The 18103-nt window shown below is 42.3% G+C and overlaps 1 protein-coding gene and 1 long non-coding RNA gene across 3 annotated transcripts; one reads left to right on the top strand and one right to left on the bottom strand.

The window, feature by feature from the left end:
- Window positions 1-18: 18 nt before the first annotated feature.
- LOC112059474 (uncharacterized) lies at window positions 19-6308 on the top strand. The gene is made up of 2 exons (XR_002888792.3): window positions 19-157; window positions 5172-6308. It is a non-coding gene; the product is annotated as an uncharacterized LOC112059474 (long non-coding RNA).
- A 259-nt stretch (window positions 6309-6567) lies between these two features.
- DMRTB1 (DMRT like family B with proline rich C-terminal 1) lies at window positions 6568-17625 on the bottom strand. 2 transcript variants are annotated; one of them, XM_065553844.1, is made up of 4 exons: window positions 16959-17625; window positions 14833-15056; window positions 10927-11080; window positions 6568-8121 (listed from the first exon to the last, which is right to left on the bottom strand). In XM_065553844.1, exons 1-3 carry the CDS (start codon window positions 17380-17382, stop codon window positions 10934-10936), a joined length of 795 nt encoding a protein of 264 aa, XP_065409916.1. In that variant the 5' UTR covers window positions 17383-17625; the 3' UTR covers window positions 6568-8121; window positions 10927-10933. The 2 variants fall into 2 exon arrangements, with proteins under 2 accessions (XP_065409916.1, XP_005284990.2); XM_005284933.4 differs by having other exon boundaries at window positions 10942-11080; window positions 16959-17618.
- Window positions 17626-18103: the final 478 nt, after the last annotated feature.

Below are 18103 nucleotides of genomic sequence, written 5' to 3'. Positions count from 1 at the left end.
CAGCCTTTAATGAAGGGCCAGGCGGGCCCGCGCTAGACCCTGACGTCAGCTGCCTCCCCCTCCGAGCCAGGGGCAGGCAGCGCCGGTGGGGCAGGCAGCATTCAGCCCGGCCCCTTGGCAGACACCTGCACCCCCTCTGCTGCCTTAGCCAGGCCAGGTAGGTGAGCTCATAGCTTGTATTGGACCAGCTTCTGTCGGGGAGCAAGACAAGCTTTGGAGCTGCCCAGAGCTCTGCTTCAGGTCTAGGAAACTAACTCAGAGGGTCACTGGGCAATACAAGATTTGTTTAGCAAAAGTAGGGCCCATTGGTTCTAGTTATAGAGGGGAGGGGAAAAGGTAACTGGGGGAGGGGAGTGTTGTTAGATTATAGGTTATAGATTGTTGTAATAAGCGGTAATTCCAGTGTTTCTATTCAGTCCATGATTTTTAGTCTCTAGCAAAGTGTCTTTAATTTAAACTCCCAGGCTCATCTTTTGAAAGTGTTGTGCAGGATGCCTTTGAAGGTGAGGACTGATTGGTCTGATACAGAGTGATCACTGAGTGAAAAGTGTTCACCACCCACAGGTGATGTGGTGTTTTTGTCACTTTTCCCTTCTTTTTCAGCTTCCCAGAGTGCATTGACAGCTCCAGGATTCCCAACTCTGTCTTCCAAAACCTAGGAATCGCCTCCTATTGGAACACCGTGTTAGCTGCACAGGCTCCCTGCACTCTGTAGGCGCCACAGCACACTTGATTTTTATTACCACCTGCCTGCTGTTACAGTATAAATCAGCAGTATTAGGATTGAGTAAAATAGGCTGATTTGTTCCTTTCTTGCTTCTTTCCAAGAATATGATCAACTATTTTTATAGTGTTTATAGAAAAAGGCATTGGAGAATAATAGTGAACTCCCTGATGAATTAAGAACCTACAAGTTCAGAACAGTTATTTAAAATCCAAATAAAGTTAGAAACCTGGACAAAGCAGGAGCATTCTAACAAACTTCCCTCCCCGCCCCTTCTCTGACAAATAGCCTTTATAAGGCCACCTAACAGAACAAATCTGTCTAGATGAAAGGCTGGCTTGTGGTCAGCCCAGCTGAGAGTCTGAAATGTAGTACGTTCGGTGATGCTTAGAGAGTGTGTGGAATCAAAGATGTTTTGAGATTGATGAAGCTGTGCATCTGAGTCTTATGTTTGCAGTGTTGAAGAAGAGATCTGCATAGATCAAAAGGTTGTCTCTTTCACCAACAGAAATTGGTTCTATAAAGGATATTACCTCTCCCACCTTGTCATCTGATACTTAGATCTTTTAAATTCCTCAGTCATCTTTCAGCTGGCCAGATCCAGCTGCGCACACATCTTTACACATTACATTTTGCTGTGTGTGAGAGAGGTGTGGTATGAGCACAGAAGTGGGAGCCAGTTGTCCAGATTTTAGTCCAGGCGTGACTATGTCTCCATGTGTGACGTGCAAATCATTTAATCCCCATGCTTCCATTTTTCTATAGGCAAATGGAGATTATACATTTATCACCGGGGGGCTGTGAGAATTAATAACCCATGTTTTAAAAAGTAACTAGTAATTTTGAGTGCCTCCATTTTTTAGGTTTCCAATTTGAAACACTGTTTGACAGGAGTCTGATTTTCAGAAGGTGGAGGCTTAGCATTTTCTGGTTATGGTACTGTAATGTCACATACCCTGCAGAGAAAGATCTGCTAAAATTTTGAGATGGACTTTCAGAGCTGTCTAAATTACACTAGAGACTGCAGGCCAGCTCAGGATTGGAAATGCACAAAGCTGGTTTAAAGCTACCAGAGTCTCCCACCTCCACTCCCTGGGCTATGAGCTCTGAGATGCACCTCTTAAAGGATGAAGAGGAGTTATTTGATGTAATGCACTGGTGTAACTAGGCAGTGGGATAGAATTAAGAAAAGAAAAATAATTAGCTTGAGTATATCAGAAAAAAGCTCCTGACTATGAGTTTGTGATAGGGAGTATAGTCTCCGGAGTTCCAACAGAGGTGCTGGAAGTCCCAACACATGGGATTTTTAAAACTATCCAGAACAAAACACTGAAAAATATACTGCAGGAAACAAACTTGCATTGGTAAGCAGATGGATTAGGTGACCAGTAGGGTAAATAGGTCTTCTCCATCTCTGACTTTTATGAAACTATGCTGCACTATGATTTGTGACTTTCCCCAAAGTTAAACAAAATGTCCCTTGTTGCTCATTCTCTTACGCAGTATGCTGTCATACTAACATATCTGCTTTCAAGACCCATCTGTGCCATATTTTGCAATTTACTTATGTACATATATGATTTCCTCCCTTCCCCCATCTCTACTTATAATATCCCTTTTGGACAGGCATGGTCATTTGTTTTCTTATGGCCCTGGGCACTAGGGCTGTGCTCACCTGGAGAGAGCCAGACTGGAAGTTAAGACTAAGGCATTTTTTACTCTGAAGGAGAAGTGCAGTAGGGTAATAATACCGTCATTAAATTGAAATGGCACCAGTGGTGAAGGATCTACGTCAGAAAGTTGAAATTATTCTCACTGGAAAAAGACTCCAAGTTGTCCTAAGAGGCAAATTCTGCACTCAGTCTACCCAATTATATCACGAATAACTCCAGAATTCAGAGACTATCCAAGCATATTTAGTTACACTGGGGTAACTAAGATAAGAAGGTGGCATGATTCCCCCACTTGGTTAAATTTTCAAAACAAGAACTTTTGTGCTTTCTCCCATGTTGCCCTTCACGCCCCATAAATATTTGCAAAACTACCTCACTCTCCTCCTTTAAAACCCTGCTTCACAACTCCGGTACCCAAGCGAGCTAGCTTAAAAATAGCTCAGGTATGTCTACTCAAGCTGCAGTCACACCCCGTGTTTGCAGTGTGTAGACATACCCGTAGTCCCATTGAAACCAGTATAGCTACTTGTGTGAGTCACGTGCTGAGCCAGGTGAGGGAGAGTTCCACCATGTGGCTCTATGTGATGAAATCATTGCTCTAATGAAGGACTATGGTGAACTAAGATGTTTAGTGATGCTCTGATTTTAAGAATAGATTCCACAAGGCCTTCCCTTAAGTTTGGATTGCTCTCAAAACATTTTGTCAGGCTAAACACTGGCATAGCTCTGTGACTAATGCTAACATGGCAGTGGTTAAAATACTTTCTGAAAAATAGGAAAACCAGAGAGATTTGCCTATGAAGCGTGATTTAATTAAAGTTTCCACTGCTCCAAGGTAGGTATTTTTCACATCATAAATAGTTCTGTCATTGAAATTGTTTTTATAAAGGGAAGGTAGAATTTTTTCCAGCAAACTGTTGACTTCATTCATAGGCAATTAAATAGTTCTCTAGTTAGCTGGATTACTGTTCAAAATTAATTACTTATTAATGTGGAAAAAACAGGTATATTCTTCCTGGGCTTTCTATAGACTGCATCTAATTCCAAGAAGAGGAAGAAACCTACATTCTGATTCTATTTTTTCTTTAAATTGGAAAGAGTTAATGTTCACCCATTCTAGGCACTGTCATATGAAAGCATGCCTTAGTCCAGAAGCAAAACTGACACTGCAAAATGTTAACATCTTGCACTCTGCTATTAATACATGGCACTAAAACAGTGATAAATGATTTTTACATATGCTTGCTGAATGCAAATACTATTCCCCCTTTTGGAAACGGTTAGGTTGTTTTTCTTACCCCAAAGCTCCTACAGAAAATGCAGAGGCAAATTTACGATATTCTGAGCTTTTGGACAATGTCACAGACACCTTTGTACAAAACTTGGAGCCTAGTCTTGCATAGCTTAAACTCACATCAATTGCCTTTATACTCTTACAAGTTGTTCCAGAGAAAGCAATGGGACTACTTGTGTGAGTATGGTTTGAAGCATCAAGGCTGTAATTTTAACCTATCTCCTGCAGTACGTAAACAATCATTAGCATTTCATTTATTACAGAATGACAGTGGTTAGTAGGAGAGAATGAAGCATGTCAAATATTAAGAGCCACATCTTCAGAAGTGCAGCTACATAAATGTGCACATAATGAAAGATTCGACCCTAAAAATGCATATAAACATAATGATCCTGTTAGTGTGTTTCATACCCGCAATTCCCACTGTGGTCCATGGTAGCTTTGCATGCGGAAGGATTGCAGGTGCTGTGCCATAGATGACCATTAAAAAAATTTAAGTTCTGTTAACTTGACCAGCATTTGTGCAGTTTCAGCTCCAACATAAACCAATAAAAATCATAGAATTATTTGGATTGGAAGGGCCTTCTAGCGATTTGTCTAGTCCAAACTATTCCATCCTGCTGAAACTGGTTTCATTATCCCTAGCAGTCGATTAATTTTTAAAAATGAATCAGGAGAAACCTTGTTTACATTAAATTTGGAATTGCAGTGATTTGGCGAGGAACCTTTTAAACCTACTGTGTTAAAATACCAATTACAATGAGCTTTTCTTTCCTTCGTTAAAAGAGGGTCAGGTGAGGGTAAAATGGAAGGCTGAATTAATGCCATGATAACTCAAGATAATCTCCATTGTCAGCTAAAGTCATTCACTGTGGATGTCTTACCAATTTACTCTGATTTTTAGTATAATAGTGAGTGCAAAGGAACGTCTGAATACATTTCTTGAAAGTGTGAAAAACTAAGTGTTTTTTGCTCAGATAACACAAAAGCAATTGGTGGGATTAAGTACAAATGTTTCCTAAATAAAATATGTATGTTAAATAGTTCACCTTTGGGATGAGACTAAGCATGAGAAATGTCAGCACCAGAGGGTAAGCTTTCCAAAAATTAAGTACCTCAATATAGTTAGTGGTTTAGAATGAAAGAGTCTTGTCAACCAAATAACCTCACTGTGAATGAATGGACGGGAATAAAGATAAATAGGAGCACAGTACCACTCTCACAGATATACCTGGCTAACCTCCCATGGACTCAATAGAAGCAGGTTCAAGCCCCATGTGGCAAGATTGCTAACATATCCAGAATGTGGGTAATATTTTATGTGCAGATATATAGGTGCAATCCCCATTGATTTAAATGGAAATAGCACCCTACTAAGTGCCAGGAGAATTTGGCCTATTTTATTTGAATTTTTTTTATCTACCATACACTTGACTCTCTCTCTCCAACTATGGCTGTCTCTATTGCCTTTCTTCTCCAGCCTCCTGTCTGGTGATGAGGTCACTATGAGTCTGGTGAGGAGCCATTTTGAGCAGTCCAGCCCGCATAGCTGTGACCTGGAATGAGCTACAGCAGATACTGGGAAAAATTAATGGAAATTCTTCTCTCCTTGGACTACCTGGAGGAAGCTTTAATCAAAAGCTTCCCAAATCATGGTCAGCAGGACACTTGCTGTTGGTCTACAGAAAGCTGGCTGGTCACATAACTGGCTTAGTTCATTTTTAGATTTTTCTAATGGAAATTTGGCTAAGGGCTTGATTCAAAGTCTACTGAAGTCAAATGAATGATTCAAGCTGACTTCATTGTGATTTAGATCAGGGCTAAGTGTTTTTTTCCAGGCTTGGAGTTCAAAAGCCAGGATGGTGCTACGTTTCTGAAAGACAAGAGTTTGCTCAGATTAATACCTCATTATACCTGTTCCATAGTGCCACAGGGGGCGAGGGGCAATCATTCTGTGTGATCTCCCCCACCCAAATGAAGCAAAAAAGAATAGGCAGCCATGACAAAAGTTTCTCCTTGACAAGTGTACCACAGCGAGTGTTGTACGCACAGTAAATCTCCAGTGATAGTGCTTTGCAGTCATTGAATGAAATATGCTGCAGTCCAATTTGCTTCAGTGTTTTAAAGAGTGAAATACAACAGAGAGGGTGAATTCCAAAAAATATTTGTAACAATGCTTAAAACTTTATTCTATGCTGTTGGTATGTTGTCACTCCTTAATATAGCCTTTAATCTTAATGTAAAAACTATAGATTACCTTGCTTTATGGGTATTATTGGCAATTTTAATCAGATGTCCTGATTTTCAAAAGAGCTCAGCTCCCATGTAGATGCTTAAAAGAAATGTCCACATTTTCAGAAGTCCTCAGCACGCAGCAGTTCCCATTGTTTTTCATGAGAGGTGCTGGGTACTCAGATCTTTTGAAAATCTGGCCAATATTGTACAGTACAGCAAGTTATTCACTATAGGAAAACCAGTTTTTACCTTTTCTTCTTAGCATTATTTTAAATTGCCATCTCCATTTGTAGCTCCCCAAACACCTTCCATGAGTGCTATAAACTGTTTGAACTGTTAGTTTACTATATTTTTTAAAAAGTAAAGTGATTTTGCAGTTGAATTGAGTTTCTTTAAATCTCTCATTTAGCAAAAGATTGTTAGCATATGTACCAAACAGAAGAAATGGAGGAGTGTTTATCTTACCTTCTTTTTTTTCACTTCTATAATAGAATTCAAAGACTGCAGAAGCAACATTTCCAAGTCTAAATAGCATTGTAGGCTGATTTGTTATATAGAATTGTTCTTTGGAACGTTTGAAAGTTGCCTAGAGGAATTATTTATAAATATACAAGCTTCAAAACTTAAGTACAGAACAGACATTTTAATGTATCACGTTTAATTGTGCAAAATCAATTCAAACACTAACAACTGATCTACTTACTACAAAACACATTTTCTTAAGAAAGTACAGAAATCAGAATACTCCATTCACTATTATTCAAACATTATTGTCCATAGATGATAATATGTTGTGGTTTAGCTGATTTATTATTGAGACTGGTGTTTTGCCCTAGTTACTTCATAACCAGTTGGCTAGGTAATCTCTTCACATTTTATGGAATTCACCATGCAATTCCAATCCATTTATATTGGGCAACCCAGACACACCCCATAAATCAAATTTGGTGTCTAGCTTCCACTGTGTGTGCTCTCAGCATAGCATGTTTCCATGGATGTACAGGGTGTCTCGGGCACACAAAATCCTGGAGATTGAGTGACCAGACTTAACTATGTGCTGTGATGCTCACAATTTAAAGTGAATGTGCCCTGTAAAGGCAGCAGGGCCTGGCGTTCATCTGGACGGTGATGAGGGGGCACTGGATGCCAGTATAGAAGATCAGACTCTCCCCAAAACTACTTTCACTGACAAGTGCCCCTAACCTATTATGCTTCCAGCTTCCAAAGCCCACCTGAACTCCAGTGTATCAAGCCCTGACTCTGTTACATGTATCAGCTGCCAAAACCTTCCTTCCTCTTGCCATCACCTAATTTTCAGGCACTAAATCCCATCACTTAACTGTTCCACAATATTCAGAACTAGCTTTTCATGGTAGCAAACAGACCTACAAACAACACACTTTTGAACAATGCCTTAAACATAAAAGGGCTAGATTGAGCCTTTATGCTCAGCCCCCAACCATGGGGTGTCCCTAAGAGCTAATCTCCACTAGAAGCGCTATAGCAGCGCAGCTGCACTGCGTCTGGTGAAGATGCTCTGTGCTGATAGGAGGGAACTCTCCCATCAGCATAATAAAACCACCTCTGTGAGTGGCAGAAGCTGTGTCGGCAGGAGAAGTTCTCCTGCGACATAGCGCTGTCCACACTGGCACTTACATCGGTATTATTTACGTTGCTCGGGGGAGTGGCTTATTCACACCCCTGAGCGCCATAAGTTAATACTGACATAACCTATAGTGTAGACAAGCCTCAGGGAAGGAACTGTACCTTGAGTCACAATTCCTCCCCTCATCTCCACTTGCTCCAGAAGGGAATAATTTACTGTAGCCCTGGAAAAGCTTTGCCAGTTGGTAAGGTAGGAGCCAGTGGAGCAATGGCAGCCCTGGGGCTGTACACTGCAAGGGAGCCAGAACTGTGTTTCTAGTAGCCCTAATGCAACTGTGAAGTGAGGTAGGGGGCTTACTCCTCTCTTCTGCCCTGTGTGGCTGCATTAGGGCTAGTGTCAATCTAGCCCAAAATTAACTAATGATATTCTCTCTGAGAGAGAGTGCTGCATGCTCTGCAGCTGTCCCCTAGTACACGTACATACATTTAATGTTTAGAATACGTGGCATGGTCTCCATTGGTTTCCTCCTGAGGAGATGGCTGGCTGCATTCACAAATCACCCCAGAATCCCGGCTATCAGTGGTGCCAGCTAAAACACAAAAGCAGAATATAACACTGTAGTGCTTTTTGAAATTGCACTTAAATTTACATTACATCCAATAGAACTCAAAATTTTTAGCTGTGAATGCTCAATATAAAATAACTTTAGTTAATCCAAACCAGTTTTTCCCTCAAACAAGTCAAAGGCACTTGAGATCATGAGGACTATGGCTGTCTAGGTCAAGCTTCATATTTCAAACACCAGCTGATTTTGCTGCAGCCATGTCTCAAGAAGTGCAGCGAGACTGTTTTAAAATGGCAAAGGGCATTAATTTCCCTCTTGGCAAGTATTTTAGGAATTTAAGTGCATATGAAAACAGGATTGTAATGTGAGCTATTTTACAACCTTAATGACCATGAGCCTTCTTGCATGCCCACTTTTTCAATTCTGAAGGTGCAAAAGCCTTGACTGCATAAACAGACCATAAAACAGAAGGAAATCTCAATCCTTAATTTACTTACTAGTTTGTATTTAAAGCTCTCTCCTTTTCCTACATAACACAATTCTTTCTTGGGCTATGGCTACACTAGAGAGCTTACAGCCGCGCAGCTGTAAACTCTAGTGTAGCCGCTCTAAGCGGAAGGGAGAGAGCTCTTCCACGGATTTAATTAATCCACCCCCAATGAGTGGCTCTCCCACCAACATAGCACTGTTCTTTAAAGAAAAAAACCCTGGTAACAGCTTCTGCCCTCAGATACTACGCAGCACGAGCATTGATGGGTAAACTGGGAAAGTTAGCAAGAGTTATAGCGTAGTGTCTCTTATGTCAAAAGAATTACTGAGATATTCAATTTTATAATAACATGGTACATATTACAAGTTACCATTATAAAACCTGACTGAGAATGAATACAGACCGTGGTCATTTAGCTGCAAGGCCTATGATTCAAGACTCTTTCCAGCAACTGTGTTAGCCTAGGAGAAGCCTTTTCTCCTATGATGTTTGTAGCTCCCTTTGTCTTGGAATTCCCATCAGGCCAAAGGCTCAGTGTCATATTTTTTCCTGCTGTACTTTTCTAAATCAATTTTTTCCTAATTACTTTGCCAAAGACTACACAACGAGCCCCTGCCACCTTGACAGCCCCAGTTTTGACCTGAGTCCAGCAGCTCTCTTTGGACAAATGATCTAACAAAGTAAGTTTGAACTTGACAAGATCCCTATGGGTCTGTCTGCTCTGATTTTCAGTGGGTTTTTCACTTTTTCTTCACTATTTATTAGTCTTTCATCGGATTTGAAACAAGAACAAAATGCATCTTGAAAAATGGAATCAAACACTGTTTAGTTTCACTGTAGCTCCTCTCATTACTTCTGTATCTTCTGCTGAAATGCTATTTTGTAACCTCCTACAGAAATAATCCCTCACTGATTCACCATTGATATTCCTACTCCCCGGAAGCTGAAGTACAATATGGCCGAGTCAATTTTCCCTGTATCCCTCACTCTGAAAGAAAAACCACAAAAAAAGTGCTAAATGAGGACACTAGCCCTTTAATATCAATACCAGTAAGTCCTGCACTTAGAATCAAATTCTAATGTCAGGTACATGTTGGTGTGTCTCACTGATTTCAATGTGAGCTCCAGGCAGGTACCTGAGTGCAGAATTTCTAACTATTCAGGCTGGCTTCTAACTAGCAATGGACCAGAACTCGAAATTGAACCCTGATTCTGAACTAGAACTCCCAATCCAGCCTCCTAGTATCCTGGAACTTTAGGAAAGTTTGATTCAAGAGCTGACCTTTACGGCTTAGGCTATCCCTGAAACTGGCCTGAGCCAGAACTTCTAATCCAACAAATATCCCCAAACCCAGGAAAAGTTTGAAACCAAACTTCGCTCCCTGGGCCCATCTCTGTCTCTAATGACTGATTCAAATGAAATAATGTTGATGATTACAGTAAAAATCCTCACAAACTCTCAACTGTCCCAAATACTATGACTAGCCACAATCACTATTATTTGATGAAATGAAGATGACTCTTCTATTTATTCCCCACTCCTACTCAAGAGATGCTGGACTTACCCCGTTCTTTCACCTATTGGGAAATTATTTGACACATTCTCTGTCACAAGACCATGGCATTTAATCAGATTCTCATTTTTCCCTAATAAGCCAAGCATAGAAATACAGAAGTACACATACAAATATTTTGAACTAGAGCTTGGCATAACCCAGGGGCTTCATTCTATTGGTACTGGTGATTTATTCTTTGAGCAGTTCTTCCCTCTTGTGGCCACAAATGGCTGTATTTGAATAGAAAACTTGTCCAAATTTTTAAAAAATCATTACAGACATACCTGCCAAGCCCCAAATGTGGGACCAGCATGTGACAAAGACCCAAACTGAGGAACATAAAAAATTATTCAAGCAGAAAATGTAAATAGCTGTGGGATATAGCCCTTTGGTGTGCACAATTTTCTGTGACCTCAGTTTCTGAAGAAATGAATATTACTGATGTACATCATTTTCAACTACCAACAGTGAGAGGCCACTGAATTTGGGTGGAATGTATGCAACTTTGGGATGAAAATTAGAGCCATTTGAGAGGTTTTATTACAGATAATAAAGGTAAAATTCTGCTCTCCTTCCAGGCACAAAATTCCTGTTGATTTTAGAGGGCCATGATACAGTTTTTAAGGAAGATACAAATGTACAGAATTTACCAACCAAAGTGAAAACAAATTAGTTGAAAGCTTTTGTTGTATTTTACATACCAATGAGCAGGACATATCATACATTTTACCATATAAAACAGCTCCCTGAGATCTAATATGTTTCATGCATAATATCACTCACCTCGCATTTACTTACCAGATGCTTCCTTGGGTGTTTCAGCCAGAAGTGGAAGGGGTGGTGGAATGTAATGAATCCCTGGCAGAAAGCCCGGAGGTATAAACTGAGGAAGCGTAGGGTAGTAACCTTGTTGGAAATCTCCACCTGCATCTTGCATCTGCACGAACACATAAAATAAAGCTCTGTCAGTCCAGATATTATCTTAACCACCCGATCAACCACCATCCTCACTTCCACACTAAATGTAGTGAAATCAGTGGCATTACATATGCTGTGTTAAAATGAAAGGCCATGCTTTACTTCACTGGTCAATATTTTTCTGTTAATTTTTCTATTGTTAAAACCCTGCTAAACAGGAAATCACAAAATTCTTACTCGGGCAAAACTTCACTGAAGGCAGCCTACCTGTCTAATATAAATTTTACACCAGCAATGGAATATGAATGTCTGAGTAAAGATTTAATAATGATTTGGCCCAAACACACCTGCAGCATAGAACACAACAAATGCAGGAAGTGCTTGTTATTAATGAGACACCGAATTAAAATCCATATTTCCAGGCATTACTAACCTTGGCTCCACCAGTGCTGCCAGATTCATGAGCATTTGCAATTTAGGTAAAGTCCCAAAACTGAGCTGTGGATTAAAAGTGGGTCCTTCACATAAGCAGTGATGAATCACTTTTTCATGAGGCTTCGTATGACTCACTTAATATGGATCCATAACTAAAAACCGGCAGCTGTTGGTGACTTATTTCCTGGTTTGTATTAGGGATTCTTAATGCCAAATGAGTCGTATGAAACTTTATGAAAAGTCAGTCATTACTGTGTACATGCGGGAGCCACTTTTAATCCACAGCTCAGTTGTTTCCTGTTTTGTTTTGTTTTGAAGTCCTCATAAAAGTGAGCATCTGTTAGCAATGGCTGGAGACTGACACAATAACACGGAAGTAGGTATTTATATGTCGCTTGGGGATGTGAATATTCCACCCCCCTGAGCGACATAATTATGTAGTAGTGTGCATAGCACTATGTCGGCAGGAGATCTTTTCCTACTATCATAGCTACCGTCGCTCATTGGGGGTAGTTTAATTATGCCGATGGGAGAGCTCTCGCCTGTCGGCATAGAGCGGCTACATGAGATCTTACAGTGGCACCACCTGCATTGGTATAGCTGTGCTGCTGTACGCTCTGTAGTGTAGACATGGCTTAAGTGTCTAGCAAAGTTATGAATTTAAGCTCCCAGGCTCATCTTTTGACGGTACTGTGCAGGTTTCCTTTGAGGACAAGGACTGAAGGTATGTCTGTGTTACAATTAAACACCTGTGACTGGCTCATGTCAGCTGACTCAGGTTCATGGGGCTCGGGCTCAGGTTATGGGGCTGTTTAATTGCTGTGTAGACATTCAGGTTGCAACCTGGGCTCTCTGAGACTCCCCAGATTCCTTTCCCCACTGACCCATTCCTCACTAACTTCCCCCTCCAGATGACCTCTGACCTTCTGTTCTGTTGAAACGGTTTTTGATGGAAAATTAAATCTTCAGTTGAACACAGTTTTTCAGGTAAAGTGTCTACTTTCTGCAAAAAATGTCAATTTTTGTTGAGAAACCAAATGCCCCGAACCAGAAATATTTTAATTACATATGCTGCTGTAGCACTTCAGAAGCAAATGTGCTACAATTCCCATGTCCCCATTCTCTAAGGGCAGAGTTCCTTGGGACTACACCTCCCATGATGCACCGAGGTAGTGTATCCCCCTACAGGGGAGACCCTGCTCATTGTGAGAGAGGTTGTCCAACCAGGGAGCCTAGCCTATAGATGAGAATGGGATTATGAAATACAAATCCCATGAGACACCACAACAGCATTTCTGAATCAAAGTATTTCAGTTTTTGATTGAAATTTGTTTTTGAATTTTTGCCAAAAATCAAAGTTGTCTGTTATGAAATTAGACAAAAGCTAATTTCTTCCCATTTTTGTTGAAATTTTCTGCTGATTTTTTTTTAACCTGGCCTCTACTCCCACCTTCCAGAGCAGCAGAGAGAAGAGGAGAAGGCTCACTATTTAGCATCACGTTTCCCTCTACTGTGCCATAACTGCTTGGCAGAGTTTTCACACACACTGTTGCTCTCAAAGCAACCCCTCAGTCTCACACAGAAGCAAGATTCATAGGCTCTGCTGGGAATCAAGTTAAACCCTCTTTGAAGGATTTGGTGGAGAAAAATGAAGGGGAGCCAGAGAGATTTCCTTCCTCTCCAAAAGAAAGATACAAAAGATACACACACAAAAACAGAAAAATATGAAAATACAGGCTTTTTAGCATATACTGGTATTTGTGAAAAGCTATTGATAATAATAGTGATAGCCTTTGTAAAGCACTTTGAGCTCTATTAATGAAAAGCACTATAAGTATAAATATATTATTAGTAGTATTCTTACCTGTGTGATTAACAATACATAACTATTTTAGATTGGTGGGAAAATCCATATATTTTTCACCATTTATGCTATAGAATTTTTTTTTATTTTTTATTTTTTTTTTGTAATTCTCTCATTTTGGAGAACCTAAATCGATTAGTCCGTTTCACTTTTCATGTTTCTTGTCAGTGCCACTTTCTGATTCCCACACTCTAGCACACTGCTTCATATTTGGCTTGCAAACATGCAGGGGGACTGAGTTTATTTAAATCCAAACAAAACACTGGTTTAACTGATTTTTTTAAAAAATTTGCCAAGCCCATTTCTGATAATTGTTAAAATATTTTTATTTTAAAAAACAACAACAACCAAAAAGGCTGCTTGGCCGTGTCTCAGTGGGCAGGTTTTTGCTACGATGACCTGAGATACTATACATACGGTGATAGGAACATTTAAACATGGATCTACAATTTTAGGGTCAGATTCATCCCTGTCTGATGCAGTGGCAGAAGAGAAGTTATTCTTGCTGCTCCTAGTTTGCTGATGCTAGAGGCTGACACAGGCTAGGGCAACTATAGAGGTCCCCTAAATTGCTCCTGCCTGTCATAGCCCCAGGGGGCTTGCAGCAGATGGGAATCACAGTCATAGGCACCGACTTCATGGGTGCTCCGGGGCTGGAGCACCCACGAAAAATTGTGGGTGCTCAGCGTCCACCGGCAGCCCCACAGATCAGTGCCTTCTCCTCCCTCCCCGTGCCTCCCGCCTGCCGGCAGCTGCACGCAGCTGTTCAGCAGTGTGCAGGAGGGAGAGGACTAAGGGCAGGAAGAGGTGGGGGAGGAGGCGGGGCGGGGGCAGGATGGAGGTGGGGAAGGGGTGGATTGGGAGGGTGGGGTCTGGGGCGGAGCAGGGGTCAAGCACACACACCCCACCCTGGGAACTGAGGAAGTCGCTGCCTATAATCACAGTGTAGTAGTACTGCCTTCTCCCACACCAGATCTGCCCCCTCCCCATTCTGGCCAGCTCCTGATCTGCCCCACTCTGAATCTTTCCTGGGCCAAAACTTCTACCGTGCAGCCTGTTGTCCTGGGGGGCGAGCCCTGCTATACTAAGAGGATTTCACTGGGGAACCTAGGAGACATTTTGTGATAGCTATGCTGACACAAACTGGTCACATTTTAGTGGTTAATTTTCCCTCCGAATCCTTATCCTTCAAGGTCTCTGCACACAGAAATGCCACTGAAGTCAACAAAAGCTGTGAGCACAGGGGGCTTGCAGAATCTGGCCCACAACTTTGAACCCTTTTGATTTTTCTAGGTTCCTGTCAGACCTCTAACATTATTATTTGTTCCTGGTTTGATCAGTTTATGTATCAAGATTCCACTGAAGTAATTAGTGTCCAGGCTAACTTTTCATGGCTACTCTAAAGGCAAGACTGCATCCTACAATACAAAGAGCAACGTATTCAGCAGCAATTAAAAGAAACCACTACTTACTGACAGAGGAGCAGCACTCCCTGGTCCATGGTTGCTAGGGACATGTCTGAAACCTCTTTGAAGGGGGATCCCTGGAGCTCCCCTGCAGCTTGGCTGATTGATGGCAAAGCCCATGGGGAATGGGTGGTATGAGTACATACCAGAGTACCCGGGATACAGTTTGGGAGGTTCTCTCTCCAGGTATTCCGGGCTGACAACACATTCTTGAGGCAAAGCAGGACGGGCTATGAAACAAGCAGCGAGGAAAAATAAAAACAAGCAAGCAAAAATATCACTGCAAACAGTTTGAAGGTAAATAGAAATAGAGAGTCATAGTGCCAAATTCTGTCCTCAGGCAGTGTAACTGAAGGCAGAATCTGGCCCTTTGGTTTTACCTTCACTTCTTATTCAATTTCTTTTTTATTATTACTATTAGAAAAATTTAGGTTTGGGGAGGAAAGAAGGGAGCTCAACAGTGATGGAAGACAGGTTAATACAGCTTTGGGAGAGCAAAGTCTGCCTTGTGCATCCTAAACCAAGTTGTCAGCAAACTACTGATTGTAGAATCTCTAATACTTCTGCTGCCATAACAGGTATGACAAACAGCTTGATTTCTGGTTTCCTGTGGCAACAGTTAGAAAATAATCACCTTTTACACTTGTAAATCAAGTAAAATTTAATACTGACATCAATGAGAGGGAATAAAGAGCTCTGTACCCTGTGATAGCTGTAATTTCTATAGAGTTGTTTGCAGTGTTGTAGCCATGTTGGTCCCAGGATATGAGAAAGACAAGGTAGGTGAGGTAATTATCTTTTTATTGGACCAACTTCTGTTGGTGGAAGGGACAAGTTTTTGAGCTTCACAGAGCTTTTCCTGGATTTCAGGTCACCTGCAGAGCCATGAAGCTTGAAGTTCCACCAACAGAAGGCAGTCCAATAAAAGATATTGACCTCACCCACCTGGTCTCTCTCATTTCTACAGAGTTAATTTTCAAAGAACCAATGTATTTTGCTATTAAAAAAAATCTTGTTCACAAAGTGATCTTCCAAAGTAGTGGAATCCCCATCATCTATGACTAGACTATATCTGTGTCTCAAGGCCTCATCCATTCAGATCCCTCCTTAAAGTCCACTTTTCTTGTGAGGCTCATAAGCATAAAAATTAAATAGTCATTGGTAGATGAGGCAGGGCTGGAACTATCTAAAGCGATTCCTTCCTCCCCATCTCCCAGAGCATCTGGTCTTTCTTGTGTTGTCTTCTGGATTGTTAGCTCTCCAGAGGCCCAGTCTAATGACTACTGTGGTCAGTGGGAGTCTTAATAAATAATAATGATGGACTAGACAAGGCACACCCTACAGACTCTACTGTGTAGAGAACAATGTCAGAAGTGATGGACTAAATGACCATAGGAATTTTCTGTTCTTAAACACAAAATAAACTTTTACACCAACTGATTCCAGTCAAATCTAGTCTGAGCTACATAAATCTAGCTCAGGGGCTTTCCTTCTCTTTTTTTTATGTTGCCACCATAAAAAGCCTGCTCTAGGCAACTCCAGCAGGAACTCCCCAATTTCTCTGTACTTGCTGTTTTTCTGTGGGGTTTTTTCTTTTGCTTTTGCTGGAGGGCATGTCTGTAAATGTAAAAATAACACCACAGCTCAGAAGAAAGTGCTCAAGGTGCTGTTCGGAATAATCAGGGTCCCGTCACAGACTCATTTCCCTCTTAAACAAGGACTAGTAGCATGAATCCATCTTTGCAACAAGGAAACAAGCTGAGGAGCTGCCTAGGGTGGCTCCGATGGCTACAAAGTCCATGCGCGCAGCTTGGAAACTTTGCAAAACCAACAATAAATGCAGCACTGCATACAAAACACACCGCGCCTGAAAACATGTCCCCAGAACGGGGAAATCGAGTGAGAGCAGCTTCAACAGCCCTGGGGAACAGGTCACCTGGGCCCTAAATATTTCTGAGGCACTAGACAGGCATGGAAGATGGATGGACAGACACTGACCCAACAGTACCCACTGATAGATGGACAGACACTGAATGATGGACACAGACAGACAGATGGATACAGAGGTAGAAGTTCATCATCTTGAGTGGAGGCCTATGGAACAGACACCCCAATGCTGAGCTGGTCCCTACCGAAGTCCCCAAAGAGCGGGGAGCTGGGAGCAGGTAGTGCCCGGCGGGTCCTGGTTCTGTTGCTGCTGCTGGCTGCTGGGGCGGTCTTGGCTCCTTCACACCCGGCCACGTGGCTGCTGTGTTCAGAGGCGTTGGGGCCAACTGCAGGAACCTTCCGACCTTTACCATGAACCGGGGTGCAGGCCGCAGGCGGAGATGTCTCCCTGGGTGGGGCATCTGGGTCCTGCCCCTGCATCGCCTTCTGAGCCGCCATGATCTTCTGGCGCTCTGTGATGAGCGCACACTTGTCGCAGGGGCAGAGCTTCCAGCGGCAGTGGCCCGTATGGCCCTTCACTGGCACCACAAAGCCATGGTTCCGGCAGCGGGAGCACTTGGGGGTGCGCAGAGCTGTCTTCTCCGCCATCACTGCCGCCTCGGCCTCCATGGCACCCCCAACCAGGCAGGCACCTAAAGCACCATGTGCAGCCAGAACTTGAAGAAGCTCAGCTCAGGGGCAGGGCGGGGCAGAGCCTTGGTGTGCCCACAACCACTAGCTACAATGTCGCAACTGAGCCTGCTGGTCTTTCTGCAAGGGGAGAGGATGAGCTCCACTCCCAGTAAGAGGTAGTGTGCATAGATATCAGTGCTGTTGGGACTGCAGAAAGTGGGGGAACAGCAATCCTCCAAGGATCTGGGCAAGAACAGTTCTGCACTTTCCAGCAGCTGGCATCTCCAGCACTCTGGGGCCCAGATCTACTCTGAGAGAGAGCCCTCCACTCCACCAGGGCTAAGTGGGCAGATCTCCTGCTGGGGATAGAAGTAAGCACTCTGCTGGGGTTGTCAGTGCAGCATGTTGACTTTCGTCCCTTTTCCATGCTCTTGCAGGTCCAAGACATGACAATGAATCGGCGTGGCTTTGAAAAGAAGACATACAGGGCCAAGTTTGCAAAAACATGGCCTCTGATTCTGCACAAGCAACCATTTGTGGGCATATCCCTTGCATTTGCATGTGCAGATTGGAGAATAACACGCCTGATTTACACATGCAAAAGCAGTGGTTGCAAAAGGATATTTTTGGCCATAGAAACGGAATCTACTTGGAGCCATTTTAGGGTTGCCAATTTTGGTAGGACATATTCCTGGAGGTTTCATCACATGACATAATC

Source organism: Chrysemys picta, chromosome 8 (assembly GCF_011386835.1).
Source record: "Chrysemys picta bellii isolate R12L10 chromosome 8, ASM1138683v2, whole genome shotgun sequence".
Classification (NCBI taxonomy): Eukaryota; Metazoa; Chordata; order Testudines; family Emydidae; genus Chrysemys; species Chrysemys picta.
This window is presented reverse-complemented; position numbering and strand designations above follow the sequence as displayed.

Bases quoted from the DNA above. Each gene is read 5' to 3' on its own strand.
- DMRTB1 (XM_005284933.4), bottom strand. From the start codon at position 17,382: ATGGAGGCCGAGGCGGCAGTGATGGCGGAGAAGACAGCTCTGCGCACC. The intron at 15,057-16,958 runs GTAGGGACCAGC...CTTGTTTCATAG, and splicing joins CCCGCTCTTTGGGGACTTCG to CCCGTCCTGCTTTGCCTCAA. The intron at 11,081-14,832 runs GTAAGTAGTGGT...GTGTTCGTGCAG, and splicing joins GGAGTGCTGCTCCTCTGTCA to ATGCAAGATGCAGGTGGAGA.